Genomic DNA, 20,155 nt, shown 5'->3' with positions numbered 1-20,155 from the left:
CCTGAGCGTCAGGGACCCAAGGTTCAAAATCTGCCTGTATCACATTCTCACATGGAGTCAGAGCCCTGTCACTCAACTTCTCTTCGTATCAGGGGTCTTGTTTGCCAAATGAGGCTAACAATAGTCTCAACCTTTGATGATACAATCGGACACTTCAAGGGAATCTTTTAGGACAGGGTTTGATCTCACAGCCAATGTTCAATAGATATTTTCTATTTATGATGTTCTGGAGTCCTAGGCGAGGGTTATTGTTAAAAATCAGATGGCAGTTGTTATAGCGGTGTCTCAAAGCATTGCCTCCCCTTACCATGGACCTTTTCACGTCTGTTGATCCCACCCCCTGGATACACCTGGCCTCTGCCCAACCATTCTTTTACCGCTTCCATCTTCTTCCAGTAGCTACAACACAACAGCCGATCCGGAGTACAGAGCGCTTACTGTGGCTGACGGTGCCTCCTGTCATAGGGAGCTCCAAGTGTTGGCCAGACTACTTCCTGTATGGGCTGTTTAGATCCTGACTGTTTTGAAATGCAGGTGAGTAAACTCTTTAGATATTTTTGAGCTCTTGTAAAGCCAGTGGTAACCCTCCAAAAGCAAAATATTATTTGCAGCACGTTCTTAATATTCTTAAACAACCATGTAAGTATTTCCTACTTCTTAGTGAGCATGCACAGAATCCCAGGAACTATTATAAGCCATCCATCAGCAGGTGAAAATGAGAATTCTAACACACAGCCTCATTGGGGAAGAAAGAGAACCTTGGTAAAGATGCTGGGTCCCGGGGCTTATAATACACTATTAGTGTGCTAGGCCCTTTGTGCACATACTAAGTCCCAAGCTGCTGACCCCTAGACATGCTCTCGTCTCCAGTTAAGCTATCAGCCTCCAACAGTTTGGATAAAAAAAAGAACTTTTGCCTTGCAAAGAGAAATCAAGCATCTTGGGCTTCCCTGCAGCCGTAACATGACGAGGGAAATACAGAGTGTGTGGTAGCAGCAAGTGGCATGGTCAGAAGGGGAGACGCCAAAATGACTGTCTCTAAAATGTCTGTGCAATGCTTCAGCAGCAGAGTTTTATTTAAAACAAAATAACCCCATAGTTAGCTGTAACATCAAAAAATTCCCCAGAAGCCCACCTTCTATGTATCCATATACCGAGGATGTTAAAGTATGTTCAGTTCCTTTTGACTTTTGAAGGCACTGCAGAAAGAGCTGTCATTGTGACCCAACAGTGAAACTGTGTGGCACTTGGTGTCCTTCGCATGCGCTACACGCACTCGCTGTGTTTTCAGTGCGGCTAGTGCTGTTGGAAGGAGCCTGGCAGGCTGGGGGTAAGCATTGAACCGCTTCCATCAGAGGGACTTTATGCTCTGGTAGAGATCTACACTGGACTCTATGAACTGGAATCGACTCGATGGCAGTGAGTTTTTGGTTTGGCATTTTTAATAGTTGTAGAGTTGGTCAAATTTTCTTGCATTTCACAAGCTGTAATCTTGTATTAATTAGTCTTTGCAAACCTATATCACTAATTTATTTGGAGTATGAATGAGTAATTAAAAGGGAAAAGCTCCAAACCTAATCCACAGTCATCAAGTAAATTCTGCCTTGTAGTAACTCTGAGTAGACCCTTCTGAGACTATTTCCCTTCACAGGAGCCTCATCATTCACCCTCAGAGTAGCTGATGAGTTTGAACTCCTGATCTTGTGGTTGGCAGCCCCATGCCTATCCTCCAGTGTCAACGGGGCTCCCAAACCAAAGGAAAAGGAGGAAGAAGAAATTCCCCTCACTGGTTTACTAATTATGTAGTATCTCAGAATGTTGTAATTCAACATAGAAAGATTTTTCCCAAGCCATTTTGTCGTCATATTCATATAAGCTAAAAGATTACATTTATGAAACTTAGAGTTACAAACCTATCCTATAGTAATCTCTAATTAAAACACATAATAGACGTTACCAAGAATGAGGCGTGGTCTCATAAAGGAAGATGCCCATGGGGGGCTGCTCTGAGTTGCCTTTCTAGGAGAGACCAACCCTGGCGACAGCCCTACTTACCAGTTTAATATGTTCTCGCTTCTGGTATTTTTCACTGTAGTACTGTTCTTGTCGGAGGTTAAGCAGCTGCTGCTGCTGCTTGTCCTTCAGGTCTGTTAACTTTTGGGTCATCTCTGCATCCAGGGTAGCAAGATCTTGCTCAATCGCTGACGAATCAGGACTGCTGGGCTCGGATCTGCCAAGACACAGAGCTTGATGACAGAGTGTGGAACTGCACCCAACCACCCCTGCTGCCCTTCAGTCAATTCGGTTGGAACTCATACGACTCTAGGTACTGTTTCCGAGACTGCATGTCTTTACAGGAGCAGAGAGCCCACTCTTCCACCTGTAGAGCCGCTGGTCTGGTGAGCATGCCACCCTTGTGGTTAGCAGCAAGCCCTTCTGAGGGGTTTCTAAGCGGCATTGAAGTGCCAAGCTGTGGGTTAGTAGTTGAGCTCACTAGAATTACCCAAGGAGCCCTGGTGGCTCTGAGGGATATTTGTTGGGCAGCAAACTGTAAAGTTGGCAGTTCAAAGCCACCTTGTGGCATTAATTCCCTTTGAATTAGGGCCGCACCTGTGATATCCCATGGAGAAGGCAGCTAGTGGAAACTGGCGTTAGGAGCACATGATGCTAAATGAGGGATGCAGAATTCCCTGGGAGGTTTCTCTTGGAGTTTCATGGGCCCTGTCAAATGAACACTGTGCAAGGTCCGGGCATCCTGATCCATCAGAATTGGACTGCGGTGCTGAGGCAGCCTTCTTAGCAGAATAACAGGGATAGTTATCATCTGTGGGAGCAGGAAGCCAGCGGCGCCAGAACATGAGCAGGCAGTCATCACAGGAGCGGCAGCAAGAACGCTTATGCCCATTTACAAGGCACTTGGCGTAGGAAGCTCGCTCTTCTGGACTGGACGCTGGTCTTTTACAACTGCCCGACAGGGAGAGCTCGCCTCCATTCCATCCTATTTGAAGAAATGTGGGCTCAGTGAGATACCCACTCCAGGGTACGGTGTGGAGGACAAGCAGGGAAACTTGCCCAAGCCCTGACAGGTAGGGAAAGGTGGCAGGGCTCCTGAAAACACCACCAATTCATTGCAGCTTAGCATCTGGACAGAACGTAACTTCGTATGAATGGCTTTTGACCTAGCATGGAGAGCCCACTTAGATGATAAGGGACATCTGACTAAGGGGGAAAAATCAGTAGACATGATGCCAACCATTCATGACCCTAGGGTAGTTCCAGGCTCCTATTGTGTATCTATTTGCTGCTGAGTGACAGGCTGGGTTGCTAGCCCAAGGTTACAGGTTCAAGTCCATCTAGAGGTGCCTTAGGAGAAAGGTCTAGTGATCCACTTCTGAAAAATCATCCATTGCTGTGGTGCCTAGTTCAACGTTGACACATCAGGGATTGTTACAAATCAAGATGGACTCAACGGCAAGTGTTAGTCTGTCTGTCTGTCTGTCTATCTATCTATCTATCTATCTATCTATCTATCTATCTATCTATCCATCCATCCATCCATCCATCCATCCACCCACCCACCCACCCACCCACCCACCCACCCACCCACCCACCCACCCACCTACCTACCTACCTACCTACCTACCTACCTACCAATCATCTATCTGTCTGTCTCACATCTAGCTGTATTGTATGTCAAGGGAGATGGGCTCCACAGGCAGCCTCTTGAAAAGCTTGTCCTGTTGAACCTCTGGGTACAAGGAGCTTAGGGGTGGTTCAGCAGCCTTGGTGGCAGAGTGGGTTACAAGTGGGACTGCTAACTCCAAGCTTCAAAACTACCACCTTTTCATTGGGGAAAGGTCAGACTCCCTACTCCCATCAGGATCACAATCTGGGAAACCCATGGGGGCAGTTCTACCCTGTCCTCTAGGGTCCTGATGGCCAGGACTCTAGTTCATGGCACTGAGAGGACTAGTTTATTTTTGAGGGGCCATGCCTATAAGTAAAATGAAATTGATGAAGCCCGCTTCTGCAGGGTCTGTAAAAACGGGGTGGAAGGCTCGATCCCCTCCTTTCCTGATACTGCTTGTATAAGAGCCATGAGATATGCATTCCTTTGTCATTTAATCCTGGGACAATGGTTGTTTCTCTTGGAAGAGCAAGCAAATGCACTTTAATCAGATAAGGAGAATGATGTGGTCCATATTTCCTTTTCCCAGAAACTAAGCTAAATTCAGTGTTCAGGACAGAAACGATATTGAACGGTGCGTGTTCTCCAGTAGAAATATAATGCGAGCCACATATGGGAATTTTTAGCAGCCATGGTGAGAAACTGAAAGGGAACAGATGAAGCTAATTCCACAACGTAGTGTAATAGAATGCCAAAATATTAACACCTCAATGGTAATCCATATGAAACTCACAGACGTCAATATGAAACTACACACTCTTTTCGATGCTTCTCTCTGTCATTCTGATGAAGTCGTTGAGGTCTGAGTACTTTACACCTACAGCACATTTTCATTCTTTGCCACCTCTCAAGGACTCGGCTCCCCCAGGAGACTGGTGGCTACCACATGAGGCGGCACAGGTACAGAGGCCTGGTACCTGCTCTGAGTGAGGGGGTTAATCTTTTACTACTTCAGTAGGCTTTCTACACATGTGTCTTCTATGGTTTTTTTAAAAGGCTGTTCGAGCCAGCATTGGCAACTGGTAGCTTCTACTGTAAGTTACTTCACTAGTCTATTGGACATCTGAAGCGTGTGGCTTGTAAATAGATAAGTGAGTGAGTTAGTGATTACCTAAATACCACCCAGACAGAACTCTGGGAGCTTTGTTAAGGCTGAGGTTGGCCTGAGGTGGCGGTTTTAATTCTGGTTCCTTGTTGGCACCGTTAGCCTTAACCTTTCTCAGAACTGATAAAATTCACCCGGTTGAGCATGAATCATTTTTATTGTAATTTCTTAGACATCAACTACTGCATTTAATTATGCTTTTGACATAAATAATTCTAAGTCACATGCCACGGTATGGATTTGAAAAACGTACCTGTAGCACTTGGTATCAAACTACGAGTAATGAGAAAGGGGAATGAAGCAGAAAAGATAGTGTATATCCTGCCTGGTCCTTCCCTCATGGCTCTGGGAGCTCCCATCCTCAGTGTCAGGATGGCTTACGGGCTTTCTAGTGAAAACCAAGCCCACTGCCATCATGTGATTCTGACTCAGAGGGACCTTATCAGGCAACGCAGAGCTGCTCCACCGGATTTCTGAGACTGCAAATCCTTACGGGAAGAGAACGTCTCATTCTTATTTAGTGAAGCAGCTGGTAAGTTTGAACCACTGATGTTGTGGTGAGTGGCCCAAGGCTTCCTAGAGAATTAAAGTTTACTTCTCAGTGCCAAATATTGTGAGTCAAGCCCATGGATGTCTTTAATGAAAAGCAGATGATGATGCTTCTAAAAAAACAAAAAATCTTTGATACTAAAATTCATTCCACACATGCTTTTCTACAGCAATGAATCCCTTGTGAGCAATTGGCCTTTGGAAGGCCAAAGGTCAAGCCCAGGGAACCATTTGTGAGCAAGGCAGTAGAGCCCTACTTGCTGTGGTAATTTAATGCCCGGACAACAATATTCTCACAAGACAAGCTGTGTTGCTTCGCTCCTTGTCTTGCTGGGGTAGATGGTTTGACGAACTTTCTGCATTAGCACATGCTCCTTGGGCACATTAAATGCCACACCGAACAAGCACGTAGCACTCGGGGCTAGGGCACAGGCAGAAACAAGGTTCGATTTTCAATCCACAAAAATCCAGGCCCCTTCAAATTGGCGCATTGGGCTGCGAGCCACATGGTCAGTAGTTCCACGAGAGAAAGCCTAGGCTTTCTACTCCAGTGAGAGTTAACAGCTCAGAAGCCCATGGTGGGGGTGGGGGGCGGTCACTAAGAGTCAGCATTGGCTCCTGGCAGTGAGTATGGTTTAGTTTTTATTCTCGAATTTGGGGTGGGGATGAGTTGAAAGGCCCCCTTGAAGATACATAATCCCTGCTTCCAGAGTGAAGCTGGGGTGTCCTCTCAGTGGTAATGGGGAGAAGGGGTATTGGGAAAGGCCAGGAGACCTGGTCTGAGCAAGTGGAGAGCCTGCCTCAGGGTTTGCTCTTGGGAAAACCGCTTCATCCTTCCAGCTCCTGTGCTTTCACACTGCGATTCCGACCTTGTCACAATAACCGCTCCCGCAGAGGACCAGGAGCCCGGGGGTTAAGTGCCCCACGGACAACTGTACACCACCGGTTTGAGCCCACCAGCCTTTCCAAGGGAGAAAGACGTGGCAGTCAGCTTTCTAAAGCTGATCACCTTGGTGCACTGCACTAAATTATTTATGGTGCTTCTCACCATCCCTAGTTTTAATATTTTTTAAGTTTATTTTTTGCTTCATGATTAGTTTTGTAATTACCTTTGCACTGTTATTTCATGCTCCTGGTAGGCCAAGGGAGTGGAGATTTGGACTGAGCATGCATAGAACTCCTGTAATATTTTGGGACTACATTTCCCAGAAACCCTTGCTTCCCCAAGCAGAATTTCCTTTTCCTGTGACTGTTTACCAGCCAGCTTTCACAAGAGCAAGGAGAAATGGTCTGTCTTTGTCTATCACTTTCTCCTAGGAGGCGGTTCTTAGTAAAATTTCTCTATGTGAAACCCCTCCTTCTGTGCCTTTCTAAGTCAATCTTTATTGTGGGAAGGCAAGCACCTGAAGCTCCAGTAACATGCTTATTAAATGAACTTTCGTTTTAAAAAGAAAACTACATTATTTTTCTTACCAAACTTGTCATTTTGTTTGTAATTTTATTTTAACGATTTTTAGAGATTGTCCTTATGTGTGTGTGTCGGGGTATATTTCAGGTCAACGGTGTATTCAACTCTTCAATCCCTGCTTTCCATAGTTACCTTTTACTTCCCCCCGGTGCCTCTTCCTTGATGGGTCTTCCTCAGAAGGCAGGGAACGGCACTGGTTGGACTGTATGATAAGCTAGGAGTGACTGAGGCGGAGTTAATTGCTAATGCTGCTCTCATGGCTATGAACTAAAACCTCTCAGAAGCAGCGGCTGGGATCTCACAACCAGCAAGAGGTGATCCTGCATCTGGCTTTCTGCTCATTCTGCCTGATCTCCAATTCTTGGGATTTGAGTTGTGGTTATTACTTGACCCGATTTCACCAGCTTCCATGGCCTTGGCGATGAGTAGAACCTTCCAGAGAGACAATTGAATTTTGGAGTCTGGGGACTTATCAGCACTCACAAGTGCACAAACCATTTATTTCTCTTCTGTCCTTTCCACTGCAACGAACTGCAAAACTCGGGGCAGAAGGGACTCCGCTCAAGGGAGGGGTGGTGGCTAATGTCGGGGATAACAGAGTGGGACAGCATTATTGAAAAAAAGACATTTGTACATATTCAACTCCCTTCTTGGGACTAGTCCTGTATTTATTTTTCTATTAAAAATGCTGCATATGGATTGATCTTGACCATAGTGTACCCGTTTGCTACCTACTGTACACATAAATCTGAATACGAGGTGATTAGAGTCAGTGGTGGACTGTCGCTCTGGAGGAGCATAAGGTGAGTGATTATTTTAAACCACTTACCAGATTGTTCTTACCTGTGACAGGAGAGTGATTCTTCTGAGCCATGTAACACTCAGAAATAGAACTACAGGACATTTTTGATTTTGCAAACTACAAGTCTTCCACATTATTTACTACCACACATGACATTTTATTGTAAACATTATAGGAACTGAGATTTGTGAAGTGTGGAGAACAATGCCTCCCACAATCCTAGATTAAACTCACTGCCGTCTAGTGGATTCGGATTTACGAGCATGCCTGGAGGAGAGAGCAGAAGTGCTTCGTAGGGCTTCGCAGGTTGTAATCTTTATGGAAGCAGAGTGCCACCTCTTCCCGGGGAGCAGCTAGTTGGATTGAACTATGGACCTTCCAATAAGTAGCAGAGCATAAATCTAGTGTGCTCCCTTGGCTATATTATGCTTTTGGAATAACAAATTAAAACATTTTTTGATGGTGAGCAAAAGAAACCCTGAAGAAGGCAAAGATCATTTGTGTCCTTAAGAAAAAAAACACACAACACAATTGAAAGTCATTGTATTTAAATTCCAGTTCCTCATCATTAAACTATAAAAATAAAATAAATTTTGCACTATTGGTCAGGGAACTTCACGCTGCAATGTACTATTTGTTGTTCATGAGAAATTCAGACCATGAGCCAACAAAAAGATGCTTAAAGAAATTCCAGGAGTCCAAACTTAGAAGAGTAAGTTCACATTTTGGAAAGTAAATGAGCAAATTTACTTGGGCAATGTAATTTCCTAGGTTTCCTAGTGTATGGATACTCTGTGTGGTAGTTAAAGACCCTTACCATCCTGGGACAGTTACAGAGATTTCCATGCCCACACATGGACAAGTCACCCACCTGTGCTGGACTTTGTGGGTTGGAGAAAGAGAAACAGAGGATAACAGAAATTTCTCTCTTTTATAAGACCAAGAATTCCCTCTACTAGCTTCTGCCTATATGGCAAAATTTGACCCGGCAAAGCTGACTGTGGTGCTGTGGGAAGTCAGCCAGTTGATGTTGGGGCCATGAGGTGGCACTCAAGGGTAAGGGATGTACTATGCCTACTTTGTTTGAACAAGTTTCAAGATCTGGTCAAGTACAGAAATTCAGCATATCGGTAGGAATAATTCTCTACTATAATCTGAAGGGACGAGTTGTGGGACATGCAGGGAGTTGGATGACATCACTTTTGTAGTGGTATAGTTTTAATGATATCCTCCTATATTGATTGCATTGGGTAAATTTGCTGCACAAGACCTCTTTAAAGTGTTGAAAATCTGGGAGGTTACTTTGAGGACTATGATGTGCCTGGTCCAAGCCATGATATTTTCAGTCGCCTCATCTGTATGTCAAAATTGGACATTGAATAAGTGTGATAGGTAGGTTTATTGTGCCAACCTGGCCAATAAACACATGTGGTATTAATTGAAGGGCAATTTAATTGAAGGGCAGAGAAATAAATGGCTCGGTGAGCCTTGCCTTTCTTGTCTCTTGCTCTTTGATGATTGGACCAGTGTGCTGCTGCTTTAGCTGGTTCTCTGCCTCAACTTGTCAGTTATACTACCTGTGGGACACCCAACCCATGGACTGTGTTGCTGTAGTTTGAGGTTCCTTCAAGACCTGCTTCCCCATGCTACTGGAGTATACATAACTTGAGCTGGGGACTGTCAGACCATGTCATCTGGTTGGCTATTCGTGACCTGCCTTGCTGTTTGTTGCCTGTGGCTGGATTGTCTGAATTAGTCTACAGCGGACTCAGCTGTCTGCTTCCTTGACTTTTCCTCGGTGGCCCTTATGACTTGAAGGACTGCCAGGGTGTTAGCTGTCTCACGGAAGTGAGTTTCACTGACCCATTTGGACTGCTCTATAGATAAATGAGCTGTGTATTTCTTATGTTTTCTAGATCGATCTATATAAATATATATAAAATCAGAAGTGTCCAGGTCTTGTTTCTCTAGGGAACCCTGTCTAATACAATAAGAAATATTGAAGAGGAATTGATGCATTTAAATTATAGTGCTGGTACAGAATATTGAAAGTACCATGGGCAGCCCAAAGAACAGACAACTCTATCTTGGAAGAAGTACAGCCAGAACGCTCCTTAGAGGTAAGGATGGCGAGACTTCATCTCATGTACTTTGGACATGTTGCTAGGAGAGACCGGTCTCTGGAGAAAGACCTCATGCTCGGTACACAGAGGGGCATGAAAAAGAGGGAGGCCCTGGCGAGATGGGCGGACAAAGTGGTTGCAGGTTAAACAAGAACAATGGTGAGGATGGCACAGAACTGGGTGGTGGGTCATCGGTTGTACATAAGGTCACTGTGAGTCAGCACTCACTCGTTGGCACCTAACAATATCAATCACCACCACCACCAATGGTCCCCAATATAAAGATCCCACGTCAAAGCAAAAACGACTCAATGGACTTACTTTTTCTTACTATCCTTTTTGGCAGTTTTTTCTAAGGCCGCCCGCCTTCGTAAGCAGTCATTCTGAATTTCATTATATTTCGCGGTGTGTTCTTTGATGAGGTCGGTTGTCTTCTTGTGGTGTCTCTTAACCAGATCTTTCATTTCTTTGTAGTGCTTCTTTTGAAGTTTCACAAATGATTTCTGTTGCTTTAGCTCTTCGATAGTCTGCGCTTCCACTTCTGCAACAAATGAGGATAAGAACTCAGGGGCATGGAGGGACAGAAAGAAAATTGCCCAGAGGAGCTGTCGTCCACGAGCCAGATCCACTGAGCAGCCAGATCCACTGGCATGTACAGACCCAGCTTTGCTGTCAACCATATCTGAACTCCAGCCTGGTGCATCGATGTGCTAACTTAGTGCTAACCATGTTACTGACCTTCTCAAACACTCTTATTTTCTTATGTATGATTTTATTCTAGCTGGATTTGGCTTTTGGGTTGTTTCTCTAGAAGCATAGCCCAAGATGGGGACCGATTTGTTTGTGATTTACTAGGGGTGATTCTCAGAACCAGGAGAGTGAGAGAAGGAGATCCCTTGGGGACCTTGGAGTATGAATTGTCCCACAGACTTGGTCTCATCTTGTGGTGAGAGGTTGGTTGTTTGTAGGATTGGGATGGCCGATGCAGAGGCAGATCTGCTTGGAAGAGAAGCCTTTCTCATGTCCAAGAAAGGGGATCTCCCCAGAGAAGGGGAACCCTGGGAACTCTCAGCAGCCAACGATCACCAACAGCCATCAGAGAGATGCAGCAGACAGTGGAGGAGACTGGCGGGGGCACAACATCCCCTTTAAAGGTACTAATACTGTTACTACTTTATAGGCTGTTGTGATGATGAAATAGTTCCTGGATATTAGTTAATACGGGCTCTGGCACTGTGCCCAAAGAGGCTTCATACGTGACAGTCCAGGCTCTGTGGCACCGTTATTAAATCATGAAGGGGCACCATCCATGAACAGCCATCGTGAATTGATCAGGATAGTCTCAGTCGGATTTGTACAAGACCACCATGAGGGTTCGCTGTGACCAACAGAGCAGTTTTTCCAATGTTAAGAACACTTTAAATGCCACAGGCCTGAACTGAAAAACCTTCAGCACTTTATCGACATATTTCACGAATCATTCTAGAACGTGCACTTTTTAATTTGCTCGTGTCTCCAGAGTCAAGCTGCATCTTAGAGGTAATGGAGTGTACAAGCTGGTCACTGCTTTCTTTCTAGCAAAATGAGCAGCGAGTGCCTCACAGGTGAGGATATCCCACCTTTGATTAATTATAATTTATTTGGACCTAGATTAAATCATGGCTCCCATATTTCTTTCTCTTGGTTTAAACTTTCTGCTTCTGGAAACAAACAAACAACAAATGTGACCAGACATATTTAGAATTGTTGGGCGATTCAGAAATAATATGTGCCACAAGCAGCAGCACAAACCTGAATAGAAGATGAGCGAGCTGGGGGATAAACATTGAAGTGAGAATAACAACTTCCGTTTCTAAATGTCAAGGTCTTTAAGCAATTGAAATATGCTCCCTTTTCTTTCTTTCTTTCAGGCCTGTATCTGTTCTCCCGATATTTACTTCCTTTTGAGGAGGCGGCGGAGGAGACAGTGCTACGCTGATTTAATGGCTTCCCTTAGGCCCAGATGGCCTCATTATAGTTGCATAATCATTTATCAGATTAAGAATTTATCATCCCAAGGGACTGCAGAATATTTTGGTGATGCTTTCAATTCTACTTTCAAAATGGCTTGCAGCACATCAACTATGGAAAACTGATCAGCAGGGTGCAAGATCTTCCAATCTAGGGTGTGAAATCGATGGTCGCAAGGCTACTAGCCTGTGCTGTTACGTCTGAAAGTAATGAACATTGATATAGAAAGAAAACTCCCACTCAGGAACAAACCACTCTGAGAGAACCACTGGCCTACATCATTGTCTCTGTCTAGATGCTCGCAGACTCTTAAAGAACACTAGAACTATGCTCTCTGTAAACCCATCCCTCACCCTTTTTCTCATCAACATTGAGCTGGGCTTCTCTTAGAGTCAGGAATGTAAACACAGATTTGTTTTTCTGTGCACGTCTTACTGAGATTGGCTGGGGAGACAGACATGCATAAAGCACACAAGTTAGAAATGTGCAGCCCCAAACGAGCGCACAAAATGCACACGCTCACAGCAATCTCTCAGAGCAACACACAAACATTGCTGTCCTCCTAGCAAGTGTAAGCCAAACCCGGTTTCACCAGCATCAGTTCACTCCCTGCCACCGAGTCAATTCCGACTCCTAGTGACACCATAGGGCCGGGTAGCAGTGCTCCTGTGGGTTTCTGAGACTGAAAATCTTTTACAGGAAAAGAACACCTACTCACGCTCCCTCAGAGCAGGTGGTAGGTTTGAACTGGTGACCTTGTGGTTAGTGGTCCAAAGGTATTCCACTACGCCACAAACACTTTTTGTCGGTTTAGCTTTTCAATAGCCTCTTCTTCCAGCATGAATTAGTGTGGACTATTGTTTGGAGCTCTCTGCTCATTTATGTTGGTCTTCTTTGCCTCAGCATCTGGTTATGGGCTCTATCCATGTGGTTATGTGTGATTATAGCTTATTCACTCCAATACAGAAAACAAAACAGTGACAGTGTGTCAATTCTGATTCATGGTCATCCTATTTAGGGTTTCTGAGGCTTTGTAAATCTTTCCAGGAGAAGAAAGCTTCATCTTTCTCCCACTGAGTGGCTGGTAGGTTCGAACTTCTGACCTAGTGGTGAGCAGTCCAACTCTTAACCAACCGCCCCACCAGGGCCCTTCAAGTAGAACTCATTCTCTGTGATGACATCATATTTCATGTTACAACATCTATGCAAAGGGCCTTCGGAACACTCACGGGCAATTTTCATTATATTTTAATTCTTATGAACTTGAATAATGTCTTCTTTTTCAGAGATGAATGGAAATTGGCCTTGCATAATGTACTCACTGTATCGTGCTGCGGGTAAGGGTAGTGCGTACCTGTTAGGACACTCGGAATAAGATCCTCCGTTTTAGCAGGTGCCTTTACCGAGCCTGGAATCAAAAGATAGAGTGAGTAGACATCTTTAATTTTGTTTTAAATATATTTTGCCTACAAAATAACAATGTGTGGCTCTTTTGCCTTTAAAATAACAACACGTGGCTCTCTGTCAGTCTTTTTTTTATGGATAAATAACAAATTTCAGGAGAGAAATGTTCTTTCAACACTCTTTCACGACCTAAGAAAGGTTTTTTTGTTTTTGCAACTTTGAGGTACACTGATTTTTTTTTAACAATTTATTGGGGCTCATACAATTCTTTTCACAGTTCATACATATACATACATCAATTGTATAAAGCACATCTGTACAGCCTTTGCCCTAATCATTTTTTTCTCTTTTCTTCTTTTACATTTTATTAGGGACTCATACAACTCTTACCACAATCCATACATATACATACATCAATTGTATAAAGCACATCCATACATTCCCTGCCCCAATCATTCTCAAGGCATTTGCTCTCCACTTAAGCCCCTTGCATCAGGTCCTCTTTTTGCCCCCCCTCCCTCCCCAGTCCCCCCTCCCTCATATGCCCTTGGTAATTTATACATCGTTATTTTGTCATATCTTGCCCTATCCGGAGTCTCCCATCCCCCCTTCTCTGCTGTCCCTCTCCCAGGGAAGAGGTCACATGTGGATCCTTGTAATCAGTTCCCCCTTTCCAACCCACTCACCCTCCACTCTCCCAGCATCGTCCCTCACACCCTTGGTCCTGAAGGTATCATCCACCCTGGATTCCCTGTACCTCCAACCCTCATATGCACCAGAGGTACACTGAATTTAATGTGAAATTATATGTTCCTTGTATAGGGAGTGAAAAGCACTTCTAAGTTGAATCTAAACTGGATGGCTTAAAAAAAATCCAATCATCTAAGACCCAGAACAAAATCATACCCAAGGTGAATGAGGTGGGGGCATGGAGTGGAGACCCAATGCCCACCTGCAGACAATTGGACATCCCCCTACAGAGGGGTCACAGGGAAGGAATGAGCCAATCAGGGTGCAGCATAGTACCAGTGAAACACACAACTTTCCTCTATTTCCTTAGTGCCTCCTTCCATGACCTTAATTCTACCTTACAAATAGGATTAGACCAGAATATGCACACTGCTATAGAAAGGATAGATACCCCCCTCCCCCAGGGCCCACAATGAGAGTAGAGATACCAGGAGGATTAGGGGAGGGGAGGGGAAGAAAGGGGGAATTGATCACAAGGATCAAACTATAACCCCCTCTCAGGGGGATGAACAACGGAAAAGTGGGTGAGGAGTGACAGAGGATGATGTAATATATGAAAATAATAATCTATAATTTATCAAGGGTTTGTGAGGGAGGGTGGGCAGGGGATGGGGGGGAAGAAATGGGGAGGGGATATCAGGGGCTCAAGTAGGAAGAGAATGTTTTGAAAATGATGGCGGCACATGTGCAAATGTGCTTGACACAATGGATGAATGCATGGATTGTGATAAGAGTTATTTGAGGCCCCAATAAAATGATTTTAAAAAGAGAGATGCTTAAAAAAACAAAAAATTCAATCTAAGCAATGCTATTGCCACCTTCTGGCAAAATCAGGAATGACAAGTAATTAAGAATACTTGAGAAAGCTTGCATAGTACATTAGGTTCCCCCTTAATAATGTTTCATAGCGATCCTAGAGGGCAGGGAGAAAGACGCAGCTGCAGCTTTCTACTCCCATAAAGAGTGAGTCTCAGAAACCCACCGGGGCAGTTCCATCCCACCCATAGCCATGGGGTAGAAACAGGGTTTCGGTGATTGTAACTCTTTACAGGAGTAGAAAGCCTGGTCTCTTCTTCCGTGGACCAGCCGCTGGTTTCAAACTGCTGAGCTTGTGATTAGTAGCCCAATGAGCACCCAACGACTAGGCCACCAGCGCTGCTACAGAGTGCGGCACTTACTAGATTGTGGTAAGTGTTAACAATCTTTATGCAAATTGTTCCACAATATTGGTTACAATTGTGACAGAATATTAGCATTCTCATGATTTCCATTGTGGGTGATCTTTCTCCATTGCTCTGGGCTCCCCTTCCACTTTCAGCTTTCTCATCTTGGCTTTTGGGTAAATGTTAGGTTTTATTAGTTTATATTTTTAACTTTTCTTTTTAAATATTAGGTTTAATATAGTTACTTGTTTATGGGAACACGTTGCTCCTGGCTGATGCTGTTTATTGTATAAGCCAGTCTATTATTTGGCTGAAAGGTGACCTGCCAAAATAACTTCAGCTCCAAGTTCAAAGGGCATTAGGCCAATCCTCCTGAGAATTCATGTCATGTCTCTTGATCTAGCAGATCTAGACTTCTTTAGGAATTTGAGTTTTGTTTTACACATGTCTCCCTTTTCTATTGTGATTTTTCTAGGGTGACCCTGGTTAGAAGCAGCTTCGGGTTCCTAGAGGTTGTTAGTGAGATGAATTGGCTTCTATCAAGGCTTTATCTCCTTATTCTTTTTGCTACATGTGAGTGTAGACCAATGATTGTTTCTTAGATGAGCAATTCTAGGATTTTAAGGCTCTGTTCATCAAACTAGAATGTGGAATATTATCTTTCTGAGCTAGGTTATGACAATTGACTAATGCCCCATGCTTTTTGACCTAGGAAACCAATGCCCTGAATGTTTTGTTTTGTTTTTTTAAGCTTTTTATTGTATATTAGGTGAGGGTTTACATAAAAGATCATCATTTTTTTATTTAAAAACTTGTTGGACCTCCCACAGCTTTCCCTGTTTCCATCATTTCCCATCCCACCTCTTTGAGAGCTTTCTTTTCCCCCTGCCCCTCCACTCCAGGGGCTAGTCTCTCCTTACAACATGTCCAAAGGGTGTGAGGTGAAGAATTGCCATCCTTGCCTCTAAGGAGGATTCTGGCTCTACTTCTTCCATAACAGGTTTGTTTGTTCTTTTGGTAGTCCATGGTACTTTCAATATAATTTTCCAGCACCATAATTCTAATGCATTGATTCGACTTTGTGCTTTGTATTCAATGTCCAACTTTCAAACATGAGGCAATGGAAAGTACCATTGCTTGAATAAGGCATATCTTAGTCCTCAAAGTAACCCTCTTGCTTTTCAGCATTTTAAAGAAGTCTTGTGCAGTGGATTTACCCCAGTGCACTGTGTCGTTTGATCTCTTGACTGCTGCTTCCATGAGCATGAATGATGGATCCAGGGAGGATGAAATCCTGGACACATTCCATCTTTTCTCTGTCTATGATGTCACCTATGGGTTCAGGTGTGAGGACTTTGGTCTCCTTTACCTTGAGTTGTAATCCATCCTGGAGGCTGCAGTCCTTGATCGTCATCAGCAAGTGCTTCAAGTCCTCGTCATTCTCAGCAAGCAGGGTTGTGTCATCTGCACATCACCGGTTGTTGATAAACCTTCCTCCAATCCCGATGCCTATTTTTCTTCACACACGCCAGCTCTTCTGGTGGCGTGGTTGGCCACCTGAGTGTTATCTCTGTGGACTCTGTTCATGTCCTCTGCCTTTTCTTTCCCCATTGGATTATTTCTTTTTCTTCATGAAGTGTTTTACTTTTCTATGATTTTAGAGGTTAAGCTCTTGCCTGTTAAGACATTGCCAAATTTTCCTCCAAGTTTGTAGGTTTTCTTTTCATTATTTTGGTGACGTCTTGTAGTGCACATAGTGTCTTATTATTATAATTTTACTTTCTTTTTATTGGGAGCGAATCCAGATATTAAAGCATTCCATAGTTCAATCATATCAAACATTATTGCCCAATTGCTACCACAATCAGTTTCAGAACATGTCTTCCATCTTCACACCCCACCCCCACCCCACTCTGCCCTCTAGGAATCCTTATTCTACTTGTCTGATATTTTAGGAGATCTCAGTCCTTTACTTTGTATTCTACCGTGTATGTTTTGTTATGTTTGATAGTGTATTTATGTTAAGCCCCTGGCATCAGGTCCTCATTTTTTTACCCTCCCTCCCGACTCCCTGCTCCCTCATGAACCCTTGATAATTTATAAATTATTATTTTGTCATATCTTCCCCTGTCCGATGTCTCCCTTCACCCACTTTTCTGTTGTCCACCCCCCCAGGGAGGAGGTCACATGTAGATCCTTGTAATCAGTTCCCTCTTTCCAACCCACTCTCCCTCTACATTCCCAGTATCACCACTCTTACCAATGGTCTTGAAGGGATCATCTGCCATGGATTCTCTGTGTTTTTGGTTCCTATCTGTACCAGTGTATATCCTCTGGTCTATCCAGACTTGCAAGGTAGAATTGGGGATCATGACAGTGGGGGTGGGTGGGTGCGGAGGAAGCATTTAGGAACTAGAGAAAAGTTGTATTTTTCATCGTTGTTACATCTCACCCTGTCTGGCTCGTCTCCTCCCTGAGACCCCTCTGCAAGGGGATCTCCAGTAACCTACAAATGGGCTTTGGCTCTCCACTCCGCACTCCTCCGCCCTCATTCACTATGGTAAGATTTTTTGTTTTGATGATGCCTGATACCTGATCCCTTCAACACCTCACGATCACACAGGCTGGTGTGCTTCTTCCATGTGGGCTTTGTTGCTTCTGAGCTACATGGCTGCTTGTTTACCTTCAAGCCTTTAAGACTCCAGATGCTATATTTTTTGATAGCCAGGCACCATCAGCCTTCTTTGCCATATTTGCTTATGCACCCATCTCGTAAGAAGCAGTCAGCATTTGATCTTTAAAAGACTACTTGAAAAAAACCTACGCAGGATGTTGTCTTAGGCTTGGTCTTCTAGAAAAAAAGACCAGTGATGCTTATGTATGTATAGAGAGGGATAGACTTATATCAAAATATAGAGGCAGCATGTTCTAAGTTCATAGGTCAGACATCAGGCTCAAGGTTTCTCTTGACAATGCAAGTGCAAGTGCAGATCATACTAAGATCAGCAGGTTGGACAGCAGACTTCTGGCTGCAGAGGCAAATTAATTCAAGATAGGTAGGTTGCTGATGACTCCCAGGATTGGTAGATCATATGACAGACCACTGGCTCAAGTCCAAAACCTGGAGGTCCAAGGACAAGGCAGGTGCAGGACTCAGTCCCAGTGAAGGGTAAACACATTTCCTCCAGAATCCACTTAGTTTGGAAGCAGGCCACATCCTCAGAAAACTTCCTTTTGCTTGATTGGGTCAGGGTTATGATCTGTGTGTCTGTGAGGCATCCCACTCTAGTCTCGACTACGTATTGGCTGCTCGTAGCAGATCCAATTATGGAAGAGATGTTACCATGTTTCATTCTATTATCTGGAGTCAAAACAGATGTAGTTACTAACAACAACATGAGCATGAATGGGAGATGAGCTCATTCATGTGGAGGTCTTCGTAGATGGCTGGGCACAGGGTAGATGCTCAGTGTAACTGGGCAGCGAGAGGGAGAGGGATTCTTGGCCGGGGCTTAATGGGATGCAGAGAGAAAGGGCTAACAAAGTGCTTCTAAAGTGGTGACATTTATGAATAGCTTGAACAACTCTTCACAAGCCTTGCCAGCCACAGGTCACATTCTGCCCTTAAATAAAGACATGGAAACCCAGGTGACAGTTGAGATGGCTTCATGACTAACCCATGATCAGAGCCAGTTGAACAGTCCCGTGTTTCTCTCCGCGTGCACTCAGCTCCTCATTCACGCAAACCACACTGACGGAGCTTCTCCTGCATCCATGGCTCTCTATGCACGGATGCTTTAGGCACCCAACTCGGGCTGCCTCCCTTCATGGCAAGTACATGAACTATGGAGACGCATGGAAGCTCTCTTTTCAGATGACTTACCTGGAGGCGGCTGGCTGTGGACAGCCTGGGAGGGCGGCTTGGGGGCCAGGGATGCAGTGTGGTTCACCCCGTTCTCTGCTGGAGCTGTTCTGGCTTCGGTCGGAGCCTCGGATGGCGTCTCCCCAGGATCAGCCTAAAATCAGAGACACCCTTTCACTTTCCACTTGCCTTATGATTCTTCTACCCCACCTCCCACCCCAAACAGACAAGGCTAGTTTGATAGCATTTCCTAACTCGTTTGGAGTCGGAAACACTGCATTTGAACCCGGTGTTGCATCCGAAGTGTGGAAGAGGAATGTCATGGAGAGGCCTGATGTGCATGTGTTCCTCTGTCCACGTCCTTTAGGAGCGGCTTCCTGCGTTCATTCTGGATGTGACGTGTGATTGTCTTTGGGCAAATGAGAAAGTGGAACACTGGACACACACCGAGACTTGAGAATAAACATTCTCAATGTCTCTTCTTTTTCTGAGCGCCCCCTACTAGAGTTTGGAAGGTTAATAGCTCTTTCGGGGAGAGTTGAGTTATTCTAGGCAAAGCCAGCCTAGACCTGCCAGCTCCCAGCTGATCACAGGGAGATGAGCAAATCCAAGATCATCCGAGTAAGGTCCAGAGAGGCAGACTGTCCAGCTAACTGAATGACTCAGAGAAAACTATAAGTGGTTGCCATTGTAAGGCACTGTTTTGGGGGGTTGTTCGTTATGTAGCAGTTGCTAACTGATACAGTAGCCAGGAGCACAAATTCTGGAGGGGGACTTGACTGAGTTAAAATCCTGGCCCTATTCCTCACTGTGCTGTGTGTGATGGAGTTGATTCTGACTCATAGCAACCCTATAGGAAAATGTAGTACTGCCCTAAGGGTTTCCTGGACTGCAATCTTTAAGAGAGGAGATGGCCATGTCTCTTCTCCCATGGAGGAGGGGCTGGGTTCACGCCACCTGTGATTTACAGGTGGGTGGACAACCACTGCAGCCAGGGGCTCCTTCCTTCCGGGGTCACATTGAGCCAGCTGCTGTGTGTTTTGTCCTTTGATTTCCTCAACTTCCCCCCATGAGAATGCGCACTTAGCAGGGATCATCACAGTTTCTCTCTCGTCAGGTTGTTTAGAAGATTAAAACAAATTAATATACACTCATAAAGTTCTTAGAACAGCTTCTGGCACAGAGTGCACCCAAATGATGCAGGCTAAATAAATAAATGAAAGAAAATAAG

At 44.5% G+C, this 20,155-nt stretch overlaps 1 protein-coding gene across 2 annotated transcripts in view; it reads right to left on the bottom strand.

The window, feature by feature from the left end:
- The window catches only part of PLCB1 (phospholipase C beta 1), an 839,164-nt gene that overhangs the window by 137,478 nt on the left and 681,531 nt on the right, over positions 1–20,155 (bottom strand). For both annotated transcript variants that reach the window (XM_075563986.1, XM_075563987.1), the window contains exons 24-27: positions 18,946–19,078; positions 13,100–13,153; positions 10,057–10,276; positions 2,056–2,230 (exon numbers count right to left, since the gene is read on the bottom strand). In XM_075563986.1, the coding sequence (XP_075420101.1) occupies positions 2,056–2,230; positions 10,057–10,276; positions 13,100–13,153; positions 18,946–19,078 (582 nt within the window). The remainder of the gene's footprint in view (positions 1–2,055; positions 2,231–10,056; positions 10,277–13,099; positions 13,154–18,945; positions 19,079–20,155) is intronic.

This window comes from Tenrec ecaudatus, chromosome 12, assembly GCF_050624435.1.
Source record: "Tenrec ecaudatus isolate mTenEca1 chromosome 12, mTenEca1.hap1, whole genome shotgun sequence".
Lineage (NCBI taxonomy): Eukaryota > Metazoa > Chordata > Mammalia > Afrosoricida > Tenrecidae > Tenrec > Tenrec ecaudatus.
Note: the sequence above shows the minus strand (reverse complement) of the source record. Positions and strands in the feature narration are given on the sequence as shown.